General features: G+C 40.2%; 2 protein-coding genes across 7 annotated transcripts in view; one reads left to right on the forward strand and one right to left on the reverse strand.

Annotated features, from left to right (window-relative positions):
• The window catches only part of ASAP2 (ArfGAP with SH3 domain, ankyrin repeat and PH domain 2), an 82,705-nt gene extending 74,097 nt beyond the window's left edge, over positions 1 to 8,608 (forward strand). For 2 of the 3 annotated variants that reach the window (XM_083857756.1, XM_083857758.1), the window contains 4 exons: positions 950 to 1,017; positions 2,683 to 2,792; positions 5,084 to 5,206; positions 5,971 to 8,608. In XM_083857756.1, the coding sequence (XP_083713882.1) occupies positions 950 to 1,017; positions 2,683 to 2,792; positions 5,084 to 5,206; positions 5,971 to 6,045 (376 nt within the window). In that variant the 3' untranslated portion in view covers positions 6,046 to 8,608. The remainder of the gene's footprint in view (positions 1 to 949; positions 1,018 to 2,682; positions 2,793 to 5,083; positions 5,207 to 5,970) is intronic. The other variant, XM_083857757.1, reaches the window with a different exon arrangement.
• A 265-nt stretch (positions 8,609 to 8,873) lies between these two features.
• ITGB1BP1 (integrin subunit beta 1 binding protein 1) lies at positions 8,874 to 17,384 on the reverse strand. 4 transcript variants are annotated; one of them, XM_083857033.1, is made up of 7 exons: positions 17,305 to 17,384; positions 15,955 to 16,052; positions 14,978 to 15,056; positions 14,224 to 14,360; positions 12,939 to 13,031; positions 9,943 to 10,092; positions 8,874 to 9,245 (listed from the first exon to the last, which is right to left on the reverse strand). In XM_083857033.1, exons 2-7 carry the CDS (start codon positions 16,024 to 16,026, stop codon positions 9,174 to 9,176), a joined length of 603 nt encoding a protein of 200 aa, XP_083713159.1. In that variant the 5' UTR covers positions 16,027 to 16,052; positions 17,305 to 17,384; the 3' UTR covers positions 8,874 to 9,173. The 4 variants fall into 4 exon arrangements, with proteins under 4 accessions (XP_083713159.1, XP_083713160.1, XP_083713161.1 ...); XM_083857032.1 differs by having other exon boundaries at positions 8,875 to 9,245; positions 15,955 to 16,055; XM_083857034.1 differs by lacking the exons at positions 14,978 to 15,056; positions 15,955 to 16,052; positions 17,305 to 17,384 and having other exon boundaries at positions 12,939 to 13,027; positions 14,224 to 14,325.
• Between the last annotated feature and the right edge of the window lie 28 nt (positions 17,385 to 17,412).

Consider the following 17,412-nt stretch of genomic DNA (forward strand, 5'->3'; position numbering starts at 1 on the left):
TTCATTCATGGCAGAAGTAGAGAGACCTGGAAAATGAAAAAAAACCAACTTTTAAATTTGCAGAAAAATAAGTTAGGAGGGAGAAATGCACTGGAAAACAGGATCATATCTAAAGTGTCCTTGGGAAACTGAAGTAGTAGTCAAGGGAGAGGAAGGGTGTCATTCAGTAAGCAACCCTTAGTAATTAAGATCAACTACAGGAATGAAGCATGGAGAACAGTAGAGTATGGGTAAGCAAAAGTCCTTGTAAAAAGGATCTATAAGGACATAGTAGGTAAGGCAGATGACCTAGTGCTGTTGTGGAAGAGTTAGAGTATAGTTTTACCATAGTCTGCGATAGGAATTAATTCTGTCAACTGACTCAACATCAGTGGTGCCTCAGCAAGACTTCTGTGTTCAGTTTGGGGCACTGCAGTAAGATGAACTACTGAGGTGGGAACCAGAGAAGATCAACAAGGTAATGAGAAGTCTAGAAAATAGGACCTTTGGGAAAATTTTGGAAGAAACAAGGTTTCATTTGCAAATTGGGACTGAAAGATGAAAGCAACCTTGACCCTTGAGCTCTTTTCTAGCCCTTCTTTGGCATGTACCATACTACCTAAAAGGTAGACACAAATTGTTGAAGCTTGCTATAATGTGCAAACTATTATGGATATATAATTTTAAGAAAAAAAAAAAAACAACGGTGAAAGGAACTTCAAATCTGAGGAAAGGACACAAATGGCAATAATCAAACCTGTATTATTTTTCTGCCTTTTTTAAAATTAAGTGTAACTTTCAATTCACTTAATCAAAAATACAGAAGAAAAGTAGTATTTTTAAAAGCAAAATATGATTCAGATTTTACTGAAGACATGCCAAGACATATAATTTGGAAAGTACTCTATATTGTTACTTTCTGAGTTCTTGTTTGTTTCTGAAATGGACCAATTTCTCACTTTCTGCACAGGACTGAGAAGTCATCTGGCTTGACTAACAAAGGGCAAACCAGAGGACTTGGGTCTCTACAACAACCTGGTAATTGTGGTTTAGAAATTTATTTTGTTATAATTAAGCTGTCATAACAATCAAAGAGAAAGTGTGGGGTTGTTGAGGTTTTCTTTGTTTATTTACCGTACACATTTAAATATAATCACTACCAACATTCTTCTTGATTCTCTTTGTGATCATGTAGGCCCTGATGCCTCAAGTTCTTTAGCATGAGTAGAACTATGGGCCAATTAAAGTCAATAATGGGACCATGTAATAAACAGAATCACAGAATAGTTGATGTTGGGAGGGACCTCCTCAGGTCATTGGGTTTAACCCCTTTCCTCAAGTAGGGACTACAAGAGTGGATCATCCAGGACTGTGGCCAGAGGATGGAGAATCCACAACCTTTCTGGGCAGCCTATCCCGGTGCTGGGTCACCCTCAGAGTAACAAAGTATTTCCTCACAGTGACAAAGTGTTTTCTGATGTTCAGGCAGAGGCTCTTGTGTTTCGGTTTGTGTCCACTGCCTCTGGTCCTGCTTTTCAGCCAGGTAGCCACCAACATATATTGGTGCATGGCCTGTCCATCCCCAGGTGCAGGATTCTGCACTTCTTTGCTGCAGATTTTCCCCTGATGTCTGGACCAGGATTCCTGAAGACCTCTCTTGCTAGTAAAGCTTAAGGCAAAGAAGGCATTCAGTAGCTCAGCCTTTTCCATGTACTGTGTAACCAGAATCTCATCTTGTTCAATTACGGGTCCACCACATACTCTCTAATTTTCCTTTTGTTACCTATGGATTTGACCTTGTTGTCTTTGACATCCGTTGCCAGATTCAATTCCAGCTAGGCTGTAGCTTTTCTAACCTCACCTTAAAACCCACTCAAACAAAGGATGCGTTTTGAAAATTTTTGTTTTCACTGTTGCTTGCATATGTCATAAACAAGGTGTGAGATACACATTTTAAGATAAAAAAATGTGCTTCTGGCTTGAAAATCCAGAGCTTATATAGTGTCACTTTTAATTAAATTGCAAATCGATATTGCTCTTTTTACGTTAATAAACAGAGTTCATTATTCAGAGTTTGTTTTTCATTTTGTGTTTTTTGTTGTTTGAAGTAACTACCTTTTATGGGACATGACAATAAAATAATCTCCATAAAATCTCTCCAGTAAAGTTTGTGCAGATTCTGTGTTGGTTGTGATGGGATTTCTCCTACCTTGTTTCCCCTTCTACTGCATATTTTGTATTCATTTGTTATTACTGTGATTCTTTTTCATTTCCTCTTGACACATCCCAGGGGATTTGCTAATGGCTATCTTCCATCTGTGTCAGGAGTCTCCTGTGAAGGATACAGCACCTTAATAATTATGGTCTTTATTAGGAAAGAAAGGTTTTAGCAGCATAGAGTCCGTAGTGGAGGAAAGAGGGAATAGGATATTTGGGTCTGCTCTCATCTATTTTCTCTCTCTCAGCACATCTTCACTATTAATTGTCTTAGGTAGTTATCTTTGGGAAAAGTGGCCTTTTTGGTAAGGAAAAGGATAGAATTCTGTTCAGTTATGTAGAAGGAACCAGTAAAAATTAAATACTCATGGGATATAGAATTATTTATATACTTTTAAGAATAATTAGTTTGATTTCAATTGATGTCAGCACTCTTACTTTTTTTTTGAAAGCATGCCTAATATTTACCTGGTTTATTTACCTTAGCAGGAGAGTCATCTTCTGTATGTGACATTCCAGGAACACAAACTGGTTCTACAGCAAATACTTTGGCACCAATCCAGCCACCAGCACCAATGCCAAGGAAATCACAGATAGTAAGTAAAAAAATGTGGTGTTTGATTTTTTTAATCTTCTGCATTCTATCAAACATGCTGTAGACATGATAGTGTGTCCTGCTGTAGTGAAAGTGTGAGTGCCATGAAACATACAAGACCTGTACCCTGTGTTTAAGTATCTGTGTGACTTGTACTAAATAGTTACAAAACCTTTTTTTCTTGAATTTCCTATAGGATAGTATGTGATTTTAAGTTTAAAAAAGCAAACCAGTTGGATTCTTTGCTTGTTTTCAGATGTGACCAACACAATCCACAGAATTATGGTTTGGCTTATTTGACTTACTCTTCTGTCACAGAACAGAGAAGTAAGGGAACACCTGGCTCAGGAGTTTGCTAGTTAAGGTGCTTTAGCTAAATCAATCTAGCTAAAGCATCTTAGCTGAGATTTAGTCAAGGGCCCCTCAGCTAAAGAGCTTTAGCTAGATCAGTCTAGCTAAAGTTCTTTGGCTAAATTGCTCCATTTAGCCTTACACTCCTGGCTTTTTTGCTAAGTCTTTACCCTGCCAGGGAATCCAGAGGCCAGCCCAGGTTTAGAAAATGATTGCAGAAATGCTCCTTGCATAAAGAAAAGACAGGTCTAGTTGTACATGCACATTTAGCCAGTGGCTTATCTCCTACACAGTGAATTTACCCAATAACCTGTTTATCAGATGGAAATTCCTGATTCACCTCTTGCTGTCTTTTTTTTTTCCTCAGTGTGATATTTAGATTTTTGAAACCATATTGTAGATACATGGGAAACTTCCCTAGAAGATTTTATTCCTCTGGGAATGAGTTCTATTTTAATTTCCTTGCCTTCTAAAGAACAAGAAATACCTGTAATTACTGCACTTTGAAGTTAGTAATTATATCACTGTTCTACGAATGTGAAGCTTTTTCCTTTTGATCTAAAAGGTGGTTGTGGTTCAGACTGTCACTTGTCTGAGAGGGAGTGTCTGGAAAAACTGCTGTGCTGAAGTGCCAGGTTGGCAGCTCACAGGGGTGAGAGAGCCTCCGGGTGTGCCTGCCATGGGCAGGCCAGAGTTTTATTTATATTAGAATTTATATAGAATTTATATTATAATGCAAATAGATGCTTCTAGAGGAGCATAACAATCATGCTGCCTCCATCCTTCCTCATCCACATTCCCTTTTTTTCTCTGCATAGTGCTCAGCTCTTAACAAAATGGCACAGTAAGAGACCATTGGGAAGTGCTGTCCTCAGCAGAGCAATTTTGCTGATGGAGAAAAGGAGAGTGTAAATGGAGTCTCTTGCCCCTTTTCAAGCTTCCTGCCCCATGGCTGATCTAACTAGAGACTGGGACCAGGCACTGGGGGAACTCCAGTATGGTGATGAGACCATCTTTTCCTTATGCCATGTGGAACTTCTGTCCCAAACAGCCACTGCATTAACAGCCATCTCAGACCTAAATGGAACTTAGAGCTCTGCTCTGACACAGGATAGAAAGGAGAGATTTTTACTCCCTATGGTTGGGAAAAGGGTGGATCGTGGTGGAAGCTTTACACTCTGCCTCCAGCTCTTGAGCCTTGTTGGGTTGTTTTGCATGGAAACACTGTGTAGGCAGCATTATTGTTGGTCTGCCACAGAGAATGAGGAGGCTGAAAAGAAATGCAGCAGCAGACTCATTTGCACTGAAAAAGGTGTGAGATGAGGAAAACCAGAATGAAACAATTTTGATATCACTTTGTACAGAACGTGGCTAGGACTGAGTCCCACTGCCATACTGGAATATTGCCACTCCTTACTAAACTTTACCTTTGAAAGAGCTGCCAAAAGACTCATGTGGCTGGCAGTCCTCAGAATACTGCTGGGAGGCAGAAGATGTTTTGGTCGGTTCTTACACTACTGAAATGGGTTTAGTAAATTAAGAAGGAGCATATTGGCAGGTGGCTCAGGCCTCCCTCTGATAATGCTGCTGCTGTTACATTTGCACAGAATTTGATCACCCCATCTTCTGAATACAATCATGCTCACTGCAGTGATGTAGAGCTCTGAAGACAGGTTTGTGTAAGCCAACATGGAGAATTTCTAAGGGAAACATAGCCTATGTTATTGTCACAGTGGTTCTAAAAAGCTGTGGGTGGTGCCAGATTCAGCCTGAAGTATGAGCACCCAGCATAAAATATATAGCTGAACTCTAACCTATGAAAAATAGCAGTTGGAAGCAGTTCTGAAACTTTCTTTAGATAACTCTGTCTACTTTGTGTCTTCTGTGCTGTATTATTTACATTCAGGGTTTGTTTGGGTTTTTTTTTTTTTTTCATTTCAGTCAAAAACTAAACCCAAGAGAGTAAAAGCAATTTACAACTGTGTAGCAGATAACCCAGACGAGCTGACTTTTTCAGAGGGAGATATTATTGTAGTTGATGGTGAAGAAGATCAGGAGTGGTGGGTGAGTATTTTGCATTTTCTTTGAAAGAAAGAAGTTAAATCTTAGAGGTTGACATTCATTTCAGAAGATCCTCTGCTGGGTTTCCAAATAAAAGAAAAGTTTCATCTCATAAAAACCTGAGATAAAATTTCAAAAGTCAAACTTCAGACAAACTTTTAGCTTTTATTGTTCAGGGGAAAAAAAAAATCTGATTAGTAGGGTTCACAATACACTGGGGACATGGTCTGCATAATACAGAAAATTTTTGGAGTGTCAGCCATTTAAGAATCTGCTATTACAGGTACTGTGTAGTGGGCATCTGTCCTGGTTTGGGAAAAGTTTGGAAGAGAACTTCCACAGGGATGTTCCCTAAAGGGCAGAATTAAGCAGCCCTTCCCCCCACCTGTTCAGGAGATAAACCTCCTTCGAGAAAAGTGGAAAAAACTGTTTATTTAACAAGCAAAGTATTCACAAGCATAAAAAAATGAATAATATTAAACAATAAAACCTCTTGCTGTTCTGAAGAAAGAGAGCAAATTCAGGAAGATGTTTTATATTTAAAGAACTGGATAAAACTTTTGCATTTGACAAAAACGCAACCTACAGCTGAAGAACATGCACCCTGTAGGACTGAATTTTCCTGTTGGCAGAAGAAAAGTAGCACTACTGCAGAAAAGATTTGGTGGGAGGCTTTTACTTCAGGCAGGAAGGTCACTGATATTCATTTTGGTGATACTGAAATGTCATTTCAAGATTTAACTTGAAAAATATCTGCACTCTTTCAGATTGGTCATATTGATGGAGATCCCAGTCGAAAAGGAGCTTTCCCTGTATCATTTGTGCACTTTATTGTTGATTAGATTGCTACTGATAAGTGGAGACATTTCTCATTTCCAGCAGTCACAGAAATAAGTTTTGTTCTATTTCATTTCACCTACCTATCTGCAGCCACCTTGCCAGAGCACTGCCCAAGTCCTAGGTACTGTAGCTTACTTTTTTATTGCCATCGTTCTGATTTTGGGACTTTTAAACTTTTTTCTACGTGAAAACTTCTCATAAGCAGTTTACACTTTTTAAAAAAACAACTCTTCCTGTATTTTTCAAGGTGAACTGAAAAGCTTTAACAATCAAAATCCACGTGTCTGAATACAACATTATGAATGTTATTGATCAATTCACTGTAATTTTATTCTCCTTTTTGTAACGTGACAGTACCACAGTTCAGTGTTGCTTCCCCAGTCAAAGAAATTGTGTGTGCATCTACCAGGGCAGTGAATTTATCCAGTTCTTGACACCATTTGAATTGTTGGAACCAAAACATGCAAGCTGCTGTGTAGTTCTGAAATGGACTCATTCAGTAGCTTGTCATACTGGCTGTCATCAAGGATGCCATCAGTTGCAGAAGAAATTGTTTTAATTATGTGTCTTTGGCCAGGTGAAAGTGAAAAAGTATTTCAGTTTACCACAGGAGAAACTTCTTTCTTTCAGAATGGATGTAGATATTTGCTTAAAGTTATCTGAAATCTGTGTTAATCGTTGAACTTTCTAGTTCTAATTTTGTGAGCTTGAGACTGTTTTGTTTTTCTATGCTGCATGTGTGTAGAACCTGTTTTTTGAATGTTCTTTATATATGTTACATCCGTTTTGGTCATTTAATGTGACTACTGCTGGTTAACTAAACTATGGCAATATTAATGAGTTAGTACATTAACTCAAGGATTTGAAAACTGCACTTCCTGAAATGTACTTAACTATGATGATGGATTGCAGAACATTTCTTACTTGTCTCATTATAGCATTTAGCCTTTGTTTTTAAATTCTTGAATTTTCTTTAAATCATCCAGCAATGTGTTCACAGAGAGAACATATTTGGTGGAACACTTAGGTAATTATCCTTGGTCAGTAAGATACCTGACACCTCACAAGTTCGCTACGTTATGTTCTGGTTTATGTAATTTGTGTGCCACTACCTTGCAAACAATGATAGTTTGCCAACTCACTCTGTATTTATATAGAATACCCACATATATGGTAGCTACACTGTTGTTAAACTTGTTTTACTGATTTGTGAACAAAAGCTAGGCCATGGATAGTTCCCAGTTGGTTGATGGAATATAAAACACCAATACAGATATGACATCATTTTGATGTTTGTATATTGTGAAATTGTACCAGGTTTTGCTTATGCTACAGGAAACAACTGAGGCATAGGATACAGAAAATCAATGTCTAGGTCACATTGGCTTTGATCACGTTATGTGAACATTGTATCTCTAGATTTGTCAAGAGAGCTTTGAATTTCTGGCAAATGGTGCTTAAATTGGCCATTTCATATTGGAAGGAATGGAAAACAGGCCACCACCACCACCTGTGCTTATTTGGAGAAAAACCACGCTGCAGAAGTGCTGCAAGAGCAACACTGAGCTCACCCTGTATCACCCTTCCTAAATGGTACCGCTGGTTGATGCCTCTCGGGCGTGTGGGTACAGCCACGTAGATGTGTGACTTTCACTTCCTAGATGCTGTTGCTGCAGTATAAATGGGGAACAAACTGGAATGTTTCAAGATATTTTTATTGCAAGTTGAAGCAAATTAGTCTGTATTTTCAAAGTTCCCAGTAAAATGATAGAGTAATAGTTTAGCACTACAGTTTTATTCACTTACTGATACATTCAGTTTGCAACACTATTTTGTATGTTTCTATCCCTGATAGAGTCTAGAGAGTAAATGGGCATATTATTTTGCACAGATCTCCTAATGTACAGTATTTTTAACACAGAATCTTATAGTGTATGTAACAATTCGTAACATTAAAAAATGATAAATTTCCCTTGAGTTCTGCTAGAAGAGGAATAGAGTAAAATGCCATAATCTTGTTCACTGGTCACTTAAAAACCAGGAAACTTGTAGACTACAACTTAATAGCACTAACAGTGCAGACAGATAAAAATCCCAAGGACCAATAAGGAGCAGCTAAGCAAAATTTATCCCTTGATTTTCTGTGTTTCTCAAAAGGTTTTCTCCTCTGGCAGAGAAAAATGAAATTCTAGAGCCTGTAGATATCTATTTATAATATAAAATTAAGAATTTAAAGTCCAAAATTTTGGCGTATTTCATACAACTTTTCAAATCTGATTCAAAAAATCTGTTAATAGGCAGACTATTAGGTTGCTGTGTTAACTGTTTAAAAAGGAGCAAGTGACACTTAAAATGCAGCTTAGAATGCTATGAGATGTATAATATTCAATTCAGTTGTTTTTATTTTTGTTTAGTTGCAGAGCAACTGTATATATTGTATAACCTAAAATCAACTCTTATTTTCAATGTCCTGGATGCAGTGATTTATAATTAGAGCATGATTAATAAATTTTACTCTTGTTAACCAGTCAAATGTCTGGAAAAATAAAACTACTTTTAAAATCACTTTTTCTGCTTCTGTTCCCTTGCATTGCTTACAGTATTGTTCTTTTTAATGTATAAAAATGACAAATCCAAACAAGTATCACTTGAGGGAAAAAAAGTATTTCTTGTGAACTTTAGTTGAACAGAAAAACTGTAGATGGCATGCCTGAGATTAAATTAGAGGGATAAAACACAAAATAACTCCCTCTTACCACTTTGCTTTTGTTTTCTTCTAATATCTGGGTTAAGCAGAATCAAAGTCTGTATTAACAAATTGTTTCTCAGACAATGAGGTAGAAGCAAGTGTCAGTTTTATTTTACATTTCTGCAATATTGACATTAACATACAAAACATGGTTTAGGAAAAAGAGAAATTGTGTTAAATATAAAATTCCGTAATGTCCTGGACAGTGAAGATAGAATCTTCAAGTCATGTTTGGGGAATGCCAGAGTACCATGTGCAAGGTTTTGTGGCTCTTCTTTCCACAGTAAGTCTTTCCTAGGACTGTGTGTGGCTCCAGGCTGCCCATGGTGTCACGAGGAGCCCCCACACAAACACAAACACAAATGCTGCTGCCGAAGGAAATCAGGACTTCTCTGACATTAAAACGGAATCAAAGGCTGTAGACAACACTTTGCAAATGGCTTGTGCTTGTTCCTGAAAAACCCAAACGCACATGTTAACACTTCCTGAAAACTTCTAAACTTCTCAAAACTCATTTAAAGCAGAACGTGTCCTTCATTTTGTGAGATCAGATTTCACCTGTCCAACCTGCAGTGACACGTAGGATCTGTCTTACACGAGCTCTTTTGAACCAAGTCAGGCTGTCAGTATAGCAGGCACCGGCATTCAGAATGTCCTTTGTTGTGTTCCCCCAGTGCTGCCAGCCAAGGGTCTGTGTCATCAGAGCATCCTGACAATGAATTCTCCTACTCATAAGAAAGGATCACCTCCCTTGCTTACACATATAAGCCTGCATGCTCTACTACCAGAATTGTTATTCCATCCCTTCCTGCTCCATAACTTAAGAGGTTTTTGTCTTTGGAAACACAAGGTGAGATTGTCCATAGGAGCTGCCATACCACTTTTTAGACTGGAGAGAGCTTTCTCAGGTGAGTACAGTCACTGGCAGTTTTAGGGAATGTAGGTGTTTTCCTCAAAGCTGATCCAATGTAAGCAGCAGGGCTGTTTTCCCCTCCTCAGCCAGCACGTGTTTATACCTTTGTTTTGTTTTTTTTAATTAAACAATCCTCCTTCTGCCAAAAAGCCTTCACAAGGGCCTTGGGTTTTAGAATATCCCTCTACAATCAGAACTGCAATACCTAATTTAAATACTGAAAGCATAAACTCTTACCAAACTATTGCACTGATATACCCAGAGGCTGCATTCTTCAGAGGCTGCATCTGTTGTCTTCAAAGCCAGTAAACTTTTTCCTGCTCCCAGACCATCATCATAGCACACCATCCGTACAATCAAATAGAGAGCATGCCTGTGTAACACATCCTGAAAGCACATGGAACAGTGCAACAGCTGTTTCAGTTTTCCATGTTGTTATTCTCACTTAGAAGAGAATACTTCAGATTTATTTACAGAAGAAAAGTGTTCCTTGGTAATTTTTTTTTGTTGTTGCTTGAGAGTTTAGTCAAGATTTTAAAAAGTGGTGGTTAAGCACAAGTTTAGCTTTAATTTTTGCTTCTGTTTTAGAAGTGCATTCCTATGTAGACTATGAAGACAAGAGAGAAAGATCTTGGAGAGACTTTGGGACATCTTCCAGTACATGAAGGGGGCCTGCAATAGAGCAGGAAAGGGACTTTTTACAGAGGCACGTAGTGGCAAAAAGGGGATTTGAATGGCTTTAAACTGAAAAAGAGTAGGTTTATAGTTGCTTATTGAATTTAAGGTAAGAAATTCTTTACTGTGGGAATCGTGAGGTACTGAACAGGTTGCTCAGAGAAGCAGTGGATGCCCCATCCCTGAAGTATTTGAGGTCAAGTTGGAGGGGGCTTTGAGCAACATGGTCTAGTAGGAGGTGTCCCTGCCCATGCAGAGGGGTTGGAACTAGATGATCTTTCAGATCCCTTCCAACTCAGCCCCTCCCATGATTCTGTAATGACATTCCTGGCCACAGTCTGAAAGCACACATTCACTTCCCACAACCTTCACTCACCCTCTGTGACAGGTGCAACACTCCGTCCTTCTGGCATAGAGGTAACAATACAACTCCTTACCTTCCCAGTATTTTTTCCAGACAATCCCCTGCCTCAGTCTTGGGAAGGATACACATAAGAAACTGTTCCCAGAAGAGGGTACAGACATAGTCAGTTGCTCTGGGGGGCAGTAGCCATGTGGCTGTAGCCAGGCTGTTTGTGACCTAAGCTACAGGATGTGTCCTGACTCTTCCACAGATCTCATCTTGGAGAATTCTGCTCTCCATCAGAGCTGCATGATTTCCACCATTGTCGCAACACTTCTGATTTTGGCCATTCTAGAAAGGGACTGGTAGAAGACACCCAGTACAAGGTCTCTGAAGCCCTACCCTACACAAAGCCTTTCTTCTCCAGCCAACCTGCTCTCTGATCATACTCATCTGGGCTATTCCAGTCATACCATCTCCAGGGTGTTAAGAATTCTATCTAGACTATCTATCTATCTATCTATCTAGCTCTGTTTTCATGTTCATGCCATCAAACACCTGTATCTGTCATGGAAAGGATCTAAAGAAATGCCCACTTTGATACAGAAGCTGTAAAAATGGGCAGTGAGCTTGCTGCCTGCCTTGAAACTCTGGAGGGAGAGCCCTCCACCAGAGCCCTAAGGTCACCTTGCTTAGAAATGTCTCCATCCTGACACTCACTTGGCTCATTGCTCACATTGCTCCCACCATCAGCAACTATCACACCATGCTCAGGGCAGCTGGAGCCTGCCTGGAACTTACTGGATCCACCCTCCTATCTCTGTGAGAAAGATGCCAAGACTGTTCACCAAATTACTAGTAACTCTCAGGGGTTGCTTGTTTGGAATTTGCTACACTGCTAATGTGTATGTGGATTATCACTAAAAGAGGGGTGATAGAATTCTTTTGAGTACAGCCTCCTTGTAAATTAACTGCCACCCATCCTTTCAGTATCTTGGAACTCTGTGAAAAGAATTTGGCAAACTAGCACACTGAAGGACAAATTAAATGCCAACATTGACACAGAGGCAAAAAGCCAGAATTTGAGGAACAATGCAATGCAAGAAATTGTCAGTGCAAGCTAGCTTAACCACAAAAAGCTTTATCTGCTTGTGCGTGCTTCCAGTTTGAAGACAGAAAAGTGATGGATGAAAGTCTTAAATTAGCTATTTGATCTTTATCAAAGCACAAAGGAAATTAATTAATAGTGTAACCTATGTTTTTAATGAGAATTAAGAATTTAGGAGAGCAAAAACAGAATTCTAAAGAATTCAAAGTCTGAGTAACAACTACTACCCTTCCTCCCAGGCATTAGAAACACGTGTTTTATTTTCTGAAGGGACCAAAGGAAACTTTTTGGCTCTCTTCACAGCATTCAACTATTAGGCAATGCTATTCCCCATGCTCATACTTGAGGCTTTTATGAACAGGCATCGCTGGGTTGTTGATGGGTCAAGGCTTCATAAGGCCAAGTATTTATGGTATCTGGGGTTCTGAGGGCAACCAGAAGGAAACCACATGGCTGCAACACAAAGCTACACAAAGGCAACTGGAGGGCCCTGGGGAAGAGACCGGATTTTTATTTTTAGCAAAGAAGCTACTTAAAGTGCACTAAAGGAAAATGAACTACATGTAGGAAATAATGCAAACAAAAAGTAGGCTCGATCAATAAAGTGGAATCATGAGGCTTTAATGCTGGAGTGAACTCTTGGATTAGGAGTGCAAGGATGGAACTTAAAAGAGGGCAACTCAGGTATTCTTAGAAAACCCCCATCCTTTGCTTTTTCCTCTTCACAGAAACACCAAGAGGAACTGCCTTACTATCTCGGGCTGAGGAACATGGTCTTGGCCACCACAGTCACACTACTTTCCCCCATGAGATAATGGCAGGACAGCCACAGAGGCAGGAAGGTGTGCCCAAAGAACATTACCAAAGGCTTGCTTGCTTTTCGTCTGGTGCTCTATCTCAAAAGGAACAGCTTTTTGTCATAAATCCAACCAGGAAAACACAGCCTACAGAGATATGACATGAAGCAGTACTGCTGGGAGAGCTTGTTTGTTTGACTTTTGCTTAAAGCCAGAAATGACATTTTGGTCACACAGACCATCTACCAGAGAAATAAATGAAAGCACTTTCCAACTCTCATCAGAAAGACAAGTTGAGTGAGGCACTTACATACTGATCAGATGTGGAAACTTTAATGCCGTATTTGGAAACTCCCATAATAAACTCCTCTTCACCTGGAACAAAAGGTAACTTTCCATCTTGCTTTGGAGGGAAACAAACAAAAGCCTTTAGTGCAGACAGAAGAACATGAACAATGAAGATACATAACAGAAAACATATTTATGTGTACTTGGGTCAGCACAAACCCTGCTCAAATTCTGCTGTGTGGGGTCTGCCCAGTGCTCATGCACTCGCCCAGTCTCTTAATGTTATGTGAAATACATTCAGGGGAGACTGGACATTAGGAGGCATTTCTACATGAGAGGGTGACCAGACACTTGAACAGGCTTCTTACAAAGGTGCTTGATGCCCCAAACCTGTTAAGTGTTTCAGAGGTATTTAGACAATGCCCTTTACAACACATTTAACTGTTTGTCAGCCCTGAAGTGGTTGGGCAGTTCAAACCAGTGGTCACTGTGGGTCCCTTCCAGCAGAAACACTTTGTTCCATTCTGCTCTATTCTACTCTATTACATGGTTCCAGAAATGAATTTATCATCTCAGCAGAGAGTTTGGCCCTCTGGTGAAATCAGGTTGGCTGAAAAATCATGCATGGCCTATCAGCTGCACGGACCCAAGGTGATCTGTGTTTCACTGGCAGCTCTTTTGCTGTTTGGCTGCAAAAATAGTTTTAGCACATACTCAGAAATGTCAAGTTGCTGCATGATAGACATTCTGTGCTTTTAAAAACATATAATCAGCTATCTATAAAAATATATAATCAGCTACCTAATGAGAACAACCAGTTACAGCTTTTAGTACAAAATTAAGTACAAGCAACCAGAGATTGGCAAGGATGACCCAAATATTATTCAGGTTCTTTGGTCACAAGTTCATCAGTGATTGCAAGCAGAAACTTGACATCTTCCTCTATGGGAAAACTTTTACGGTAATGAAGAATCTGGGGAGATATTCCTTCCTGGATACTAATCCTAATCGTGCTGCAGGTAATATAACAGCTTTCAGCTGGGACTTGTTCAATAAGGACTCATGAAAAGGGCCTTGGTTCTGAGCCTGCTTTGGCAGAATGGTCCTCTGGGTGCATCCTCTCCAGTCACCTAAAATTATAGAACTGTGATGGCCTTTGAGATTCATAGGTTAATAGTAAAGTATGCCACTTTCTTCAAGTAAGTCTAAAATTTACAGATTTGAAACCACAGGATAAATTAAAAAAAAACACACCTAAGTTTAAGACATTTTGACTTTGTTGGTATTGCCTTTTGTAACCCACTTACCTGTGCAACATCTATGTAGTTTATCAAGTCCAGTGGCCCTTCAAGACTTTTGCTCTCATTGTATTTCAATTTTTCAATGGCACCAACATATTTAACTCTGAATTCTGCACATGTATCAGAATTACTATTGCTTTGTCCTGCAACAAAGTAAAACAAAGCCATTCTGAAGACTTCCAGAACTGTAATGCCAGTCTAATAGCTGTTAACAGGGCTGATGTACTAAATTCTCTAATTTTACAGTCTTTCATCAAACACTTATCACAGTATATTAACTCCTCTTAAATGAACTCTACTGGGTTGATTTAGAAAAGACCTTGATAAAGGCAACAGTTTTGTATGCATCCATGATACAGCACTGTTTATACCAATTCAAATTTGGAGTTAACAACCTTGAATCAGAAAACACAGAAAAGCTGGTTCTACTTTTTGATGTCTATTTGTTTCAAATTAACTGTTTGGTCCAACAGCGATACACTGTAATCTGCTGACTAAAATAAGTAAAATCAAACCTTATTTCCATTATTTTGGTGCAAATGTAAACTTAGAAAAGCAAAAAACAGCCATTGAAAAAGCTGTACAAGATTTATGCTGGTAACAGACTGGTAACACAATTAAGTTTTTCTTCCTCAGACACTTTGAAAACAGTGATTTAATCCTAGATGAATCATTAACACTTAGAGGCCTAGGGCTGTGTCTACAAAGACACAAAATTAATCCTGCTCCATCCATACCTGCTCAAGCTCTGATTACATACCTGAACTTTTTGTGGAGTCTGTATCTAGGCTGGCCACAGTACTAGACCTGGAAAGTCCCCCCAGACTGGAATCTACAGACTAAGAAAAAAAATCGTCATCAGAAGAAAGTTACTGAGAATGTGTTAACAATGCACTTCCACATGTGCTGCCTCAACCCTTTAAAAAAACCCCTACACTTTATGTTCTAGTTACTTCAGCAGCACTGGAAAATGGGTAGGAAAAAACAGTACCACCTGTTTCTTTCCTCAAGTTATCTTTCTGCCTCAATGTAGACTGGACAGATAAAAGGTCATCAGGAACCCTTGAGAAGTCCACAGATATTTTGAAAGAAGTAGGAAATTACAGAAAAAGAGAAAATGAACCTTAAGGTTATGTCCAGAGAAAAAGGAAAAATAAACCTTAGGGTTATGTCCAAATTTTACTGGTACTGTATTTTTACATTAAGAAACTGACAACTACATGCTTGTCACCAATACTTGAAATAACATGAGAGTGAAGGGAAAAAGAAACAGCACCTTGGAAAATCCAGAATATTCAACAGATCATTCTAAAACCAATCAGACAAAACGGATTATTCAAAATTAAGAATACTTTTAGAGATACTGAGAAATCAAAAAGTACTGAAGAATAAACTCATTCTTGGTACCTAGCACCAGGCATTGTCTTTAAAGACAAAATTTAAGAACAAATGTACTAATTTTTCCTTCAAACCTTACTATGTGCTGCCAGAAAATCTTGTGTTTGTGCAATTTGCTGTGGAAGTGACTGAGTATTCATCTCAGAATAAATGGGCTTTATGATGGATAGGTATTTTTAACTCTCATAATGCAATCTGAGAAATGGAAATAAAAAGTTCTCCAAGTGGAACAAGGCATTTTATGGAAATCACATCCTACCATCAGTGCAAGTGAACCACTGAACTGTTGTAGCAAATCAAAGTGCTTCACAAAGAGAATAAACAGCACATTGAGCTTACCTTGCTTTTAGTGCTGATTTCACTGCTTTGTGAGCTGCTGCTGCTGTGTCGCTTTTTTCCTTTTCTAAACATCTTTTCATAATTGGATCAAGGAAGATCTTCTAAGTAGAAAAAATAAAAATTAAAGCCTGTCATATCACCAAGGAAAGGAGGTCCAGGCAAATGCCAGTGACTGTGTCCAAAGTGGAAATTTGCACAGGACTCTGTGAATGGAGGCAGGAATTTTACACTGGGGCTCTTCACGTGTGACTAGAGAAAGTTCCTCAAGCTCTCTGCTAAAATTTCCCTTCTGAATCATCAAAAAAAAGGCTACTACCTAGTTTACAGTCTGCTGCAAAGCTCAGTTTCTAATGCATATATAGATTTAGAAACAAGGCAAAATTTAAAATTTTTATTTCCACCTAAACGTATTCAGTGATTTTTATTTGTGACTATATGCTCTATAAAGTGCATACAACGCATTCCCTGTTTTTCCAGTAAAACAAAACAAAAAAAAGCAAAATATATTCCCCTCCTGCTCCCCGACTAAACACGCCCCCCCCAAACAAACAAAAACCCACAGAAAACCCCCAATCTACTTTTGAAGAACCACTGACTGGAATACTCATAGGAGCAGCCATTATCACTTGTATTCCTGAAAATTAAAGCAATTTAACTGGTACATTTACTGCTTTAGAAGTGAGTTCCTGGGAGTTCTGAGAGCATTCCAGAGGCATTTTTCCTGTGCCTGCCCTACGACCAGCTCGCTTCACTGAACCTTTGGCTGGCAGTGTCACGCCACAGGATGCTGGCTCCCTGTTTCTCTGGAACCCTATTTCGCAGCTTCAGAGACCAGTTATTTTCATTACAAAACCTCAGGAACTTTGGAATGAAGAGGACAGTGGAGAAGAAAGCAGTGGAAGCCAGTGCAGCAGGCTGATGGCAGAAGGCCAAGGCGGGCCCGGCTGTGGGATGCAGTGACGGGTCACAGTCCCTGGGCCGGTGCCGTGCCCGTCACTAACCAACACCGGTCCCTGGCGGGCTGAAAGCCGCTCTGGGCAGCCAGCGGGGCTCAGGGCGGGCATTCCCAGCACATTCCCAGCCCCGGCCGCCCCGGCCTCCCGCAGGGACGCGCCAGCGCCTCCAGCCCGGGAGCGCCACTGCCGCGGCCTCGGGGGCCCCGCACCCGCTGCTCCGCCACAGAGCCGGGAGCGTCCGGCGGCCCCTCCCGGGCTTTCCCCGGAGCAGGAGGGGCAGGAGGGCCCGGGGGGCCGGGCAGGGCAGCGCCGCACCCGCCTCCGCTCCTCGCCCGTCCACCCTCCGCCCCACCGACACCGCGCCAAGGGACAGAGCGACACGGCCGCTGCTCACCGGGAGCGCCCGCTCCCGCTGCCGATCCCGATCCCAGTGCCGATCCCGCTCCCGTTCCCGCTGTCGCTGCCGCGGCCGATGCGGTTCCGGGTCGCTCGGGGCGGGCGC

Source organism: Zosterops lateralis (assembly GCF_965231275.1).
Source record: "Zosterops lateralis genome assembly, chromosome: 3".
Taxonomy (NCBI): domain Eukaryota; kingdom Metazoa; phylum Chordata; class Aves; order Passeriformes; family Zosteropidae; genus Zosterops; species Zosterops lateralis.

Coding starts and splice junctions, on each gene's coding strand:
- ITGB1BP1 (XM_083857033.1), bottom strand. CDS start 16,026: ATGTTTAGAAAAGGAAAAAAGCGACACAGCAGCAGCAGCTCACAAAGC. Junction 15,057..15,954: donor AAATCAGCACTAAAAGCAAG/GTAAGCTCAATG, acceptor TTTTTTTCTTAG/TCTGTAGATTCCAGTCTGGG. Junction 13,032..14,223: donor ACTACATAGATGTTGCACAG/GTAAGTGGGTTA, acceptor TTCCCTCCAAAG/CAAGATGGAAAGTTACCTTT.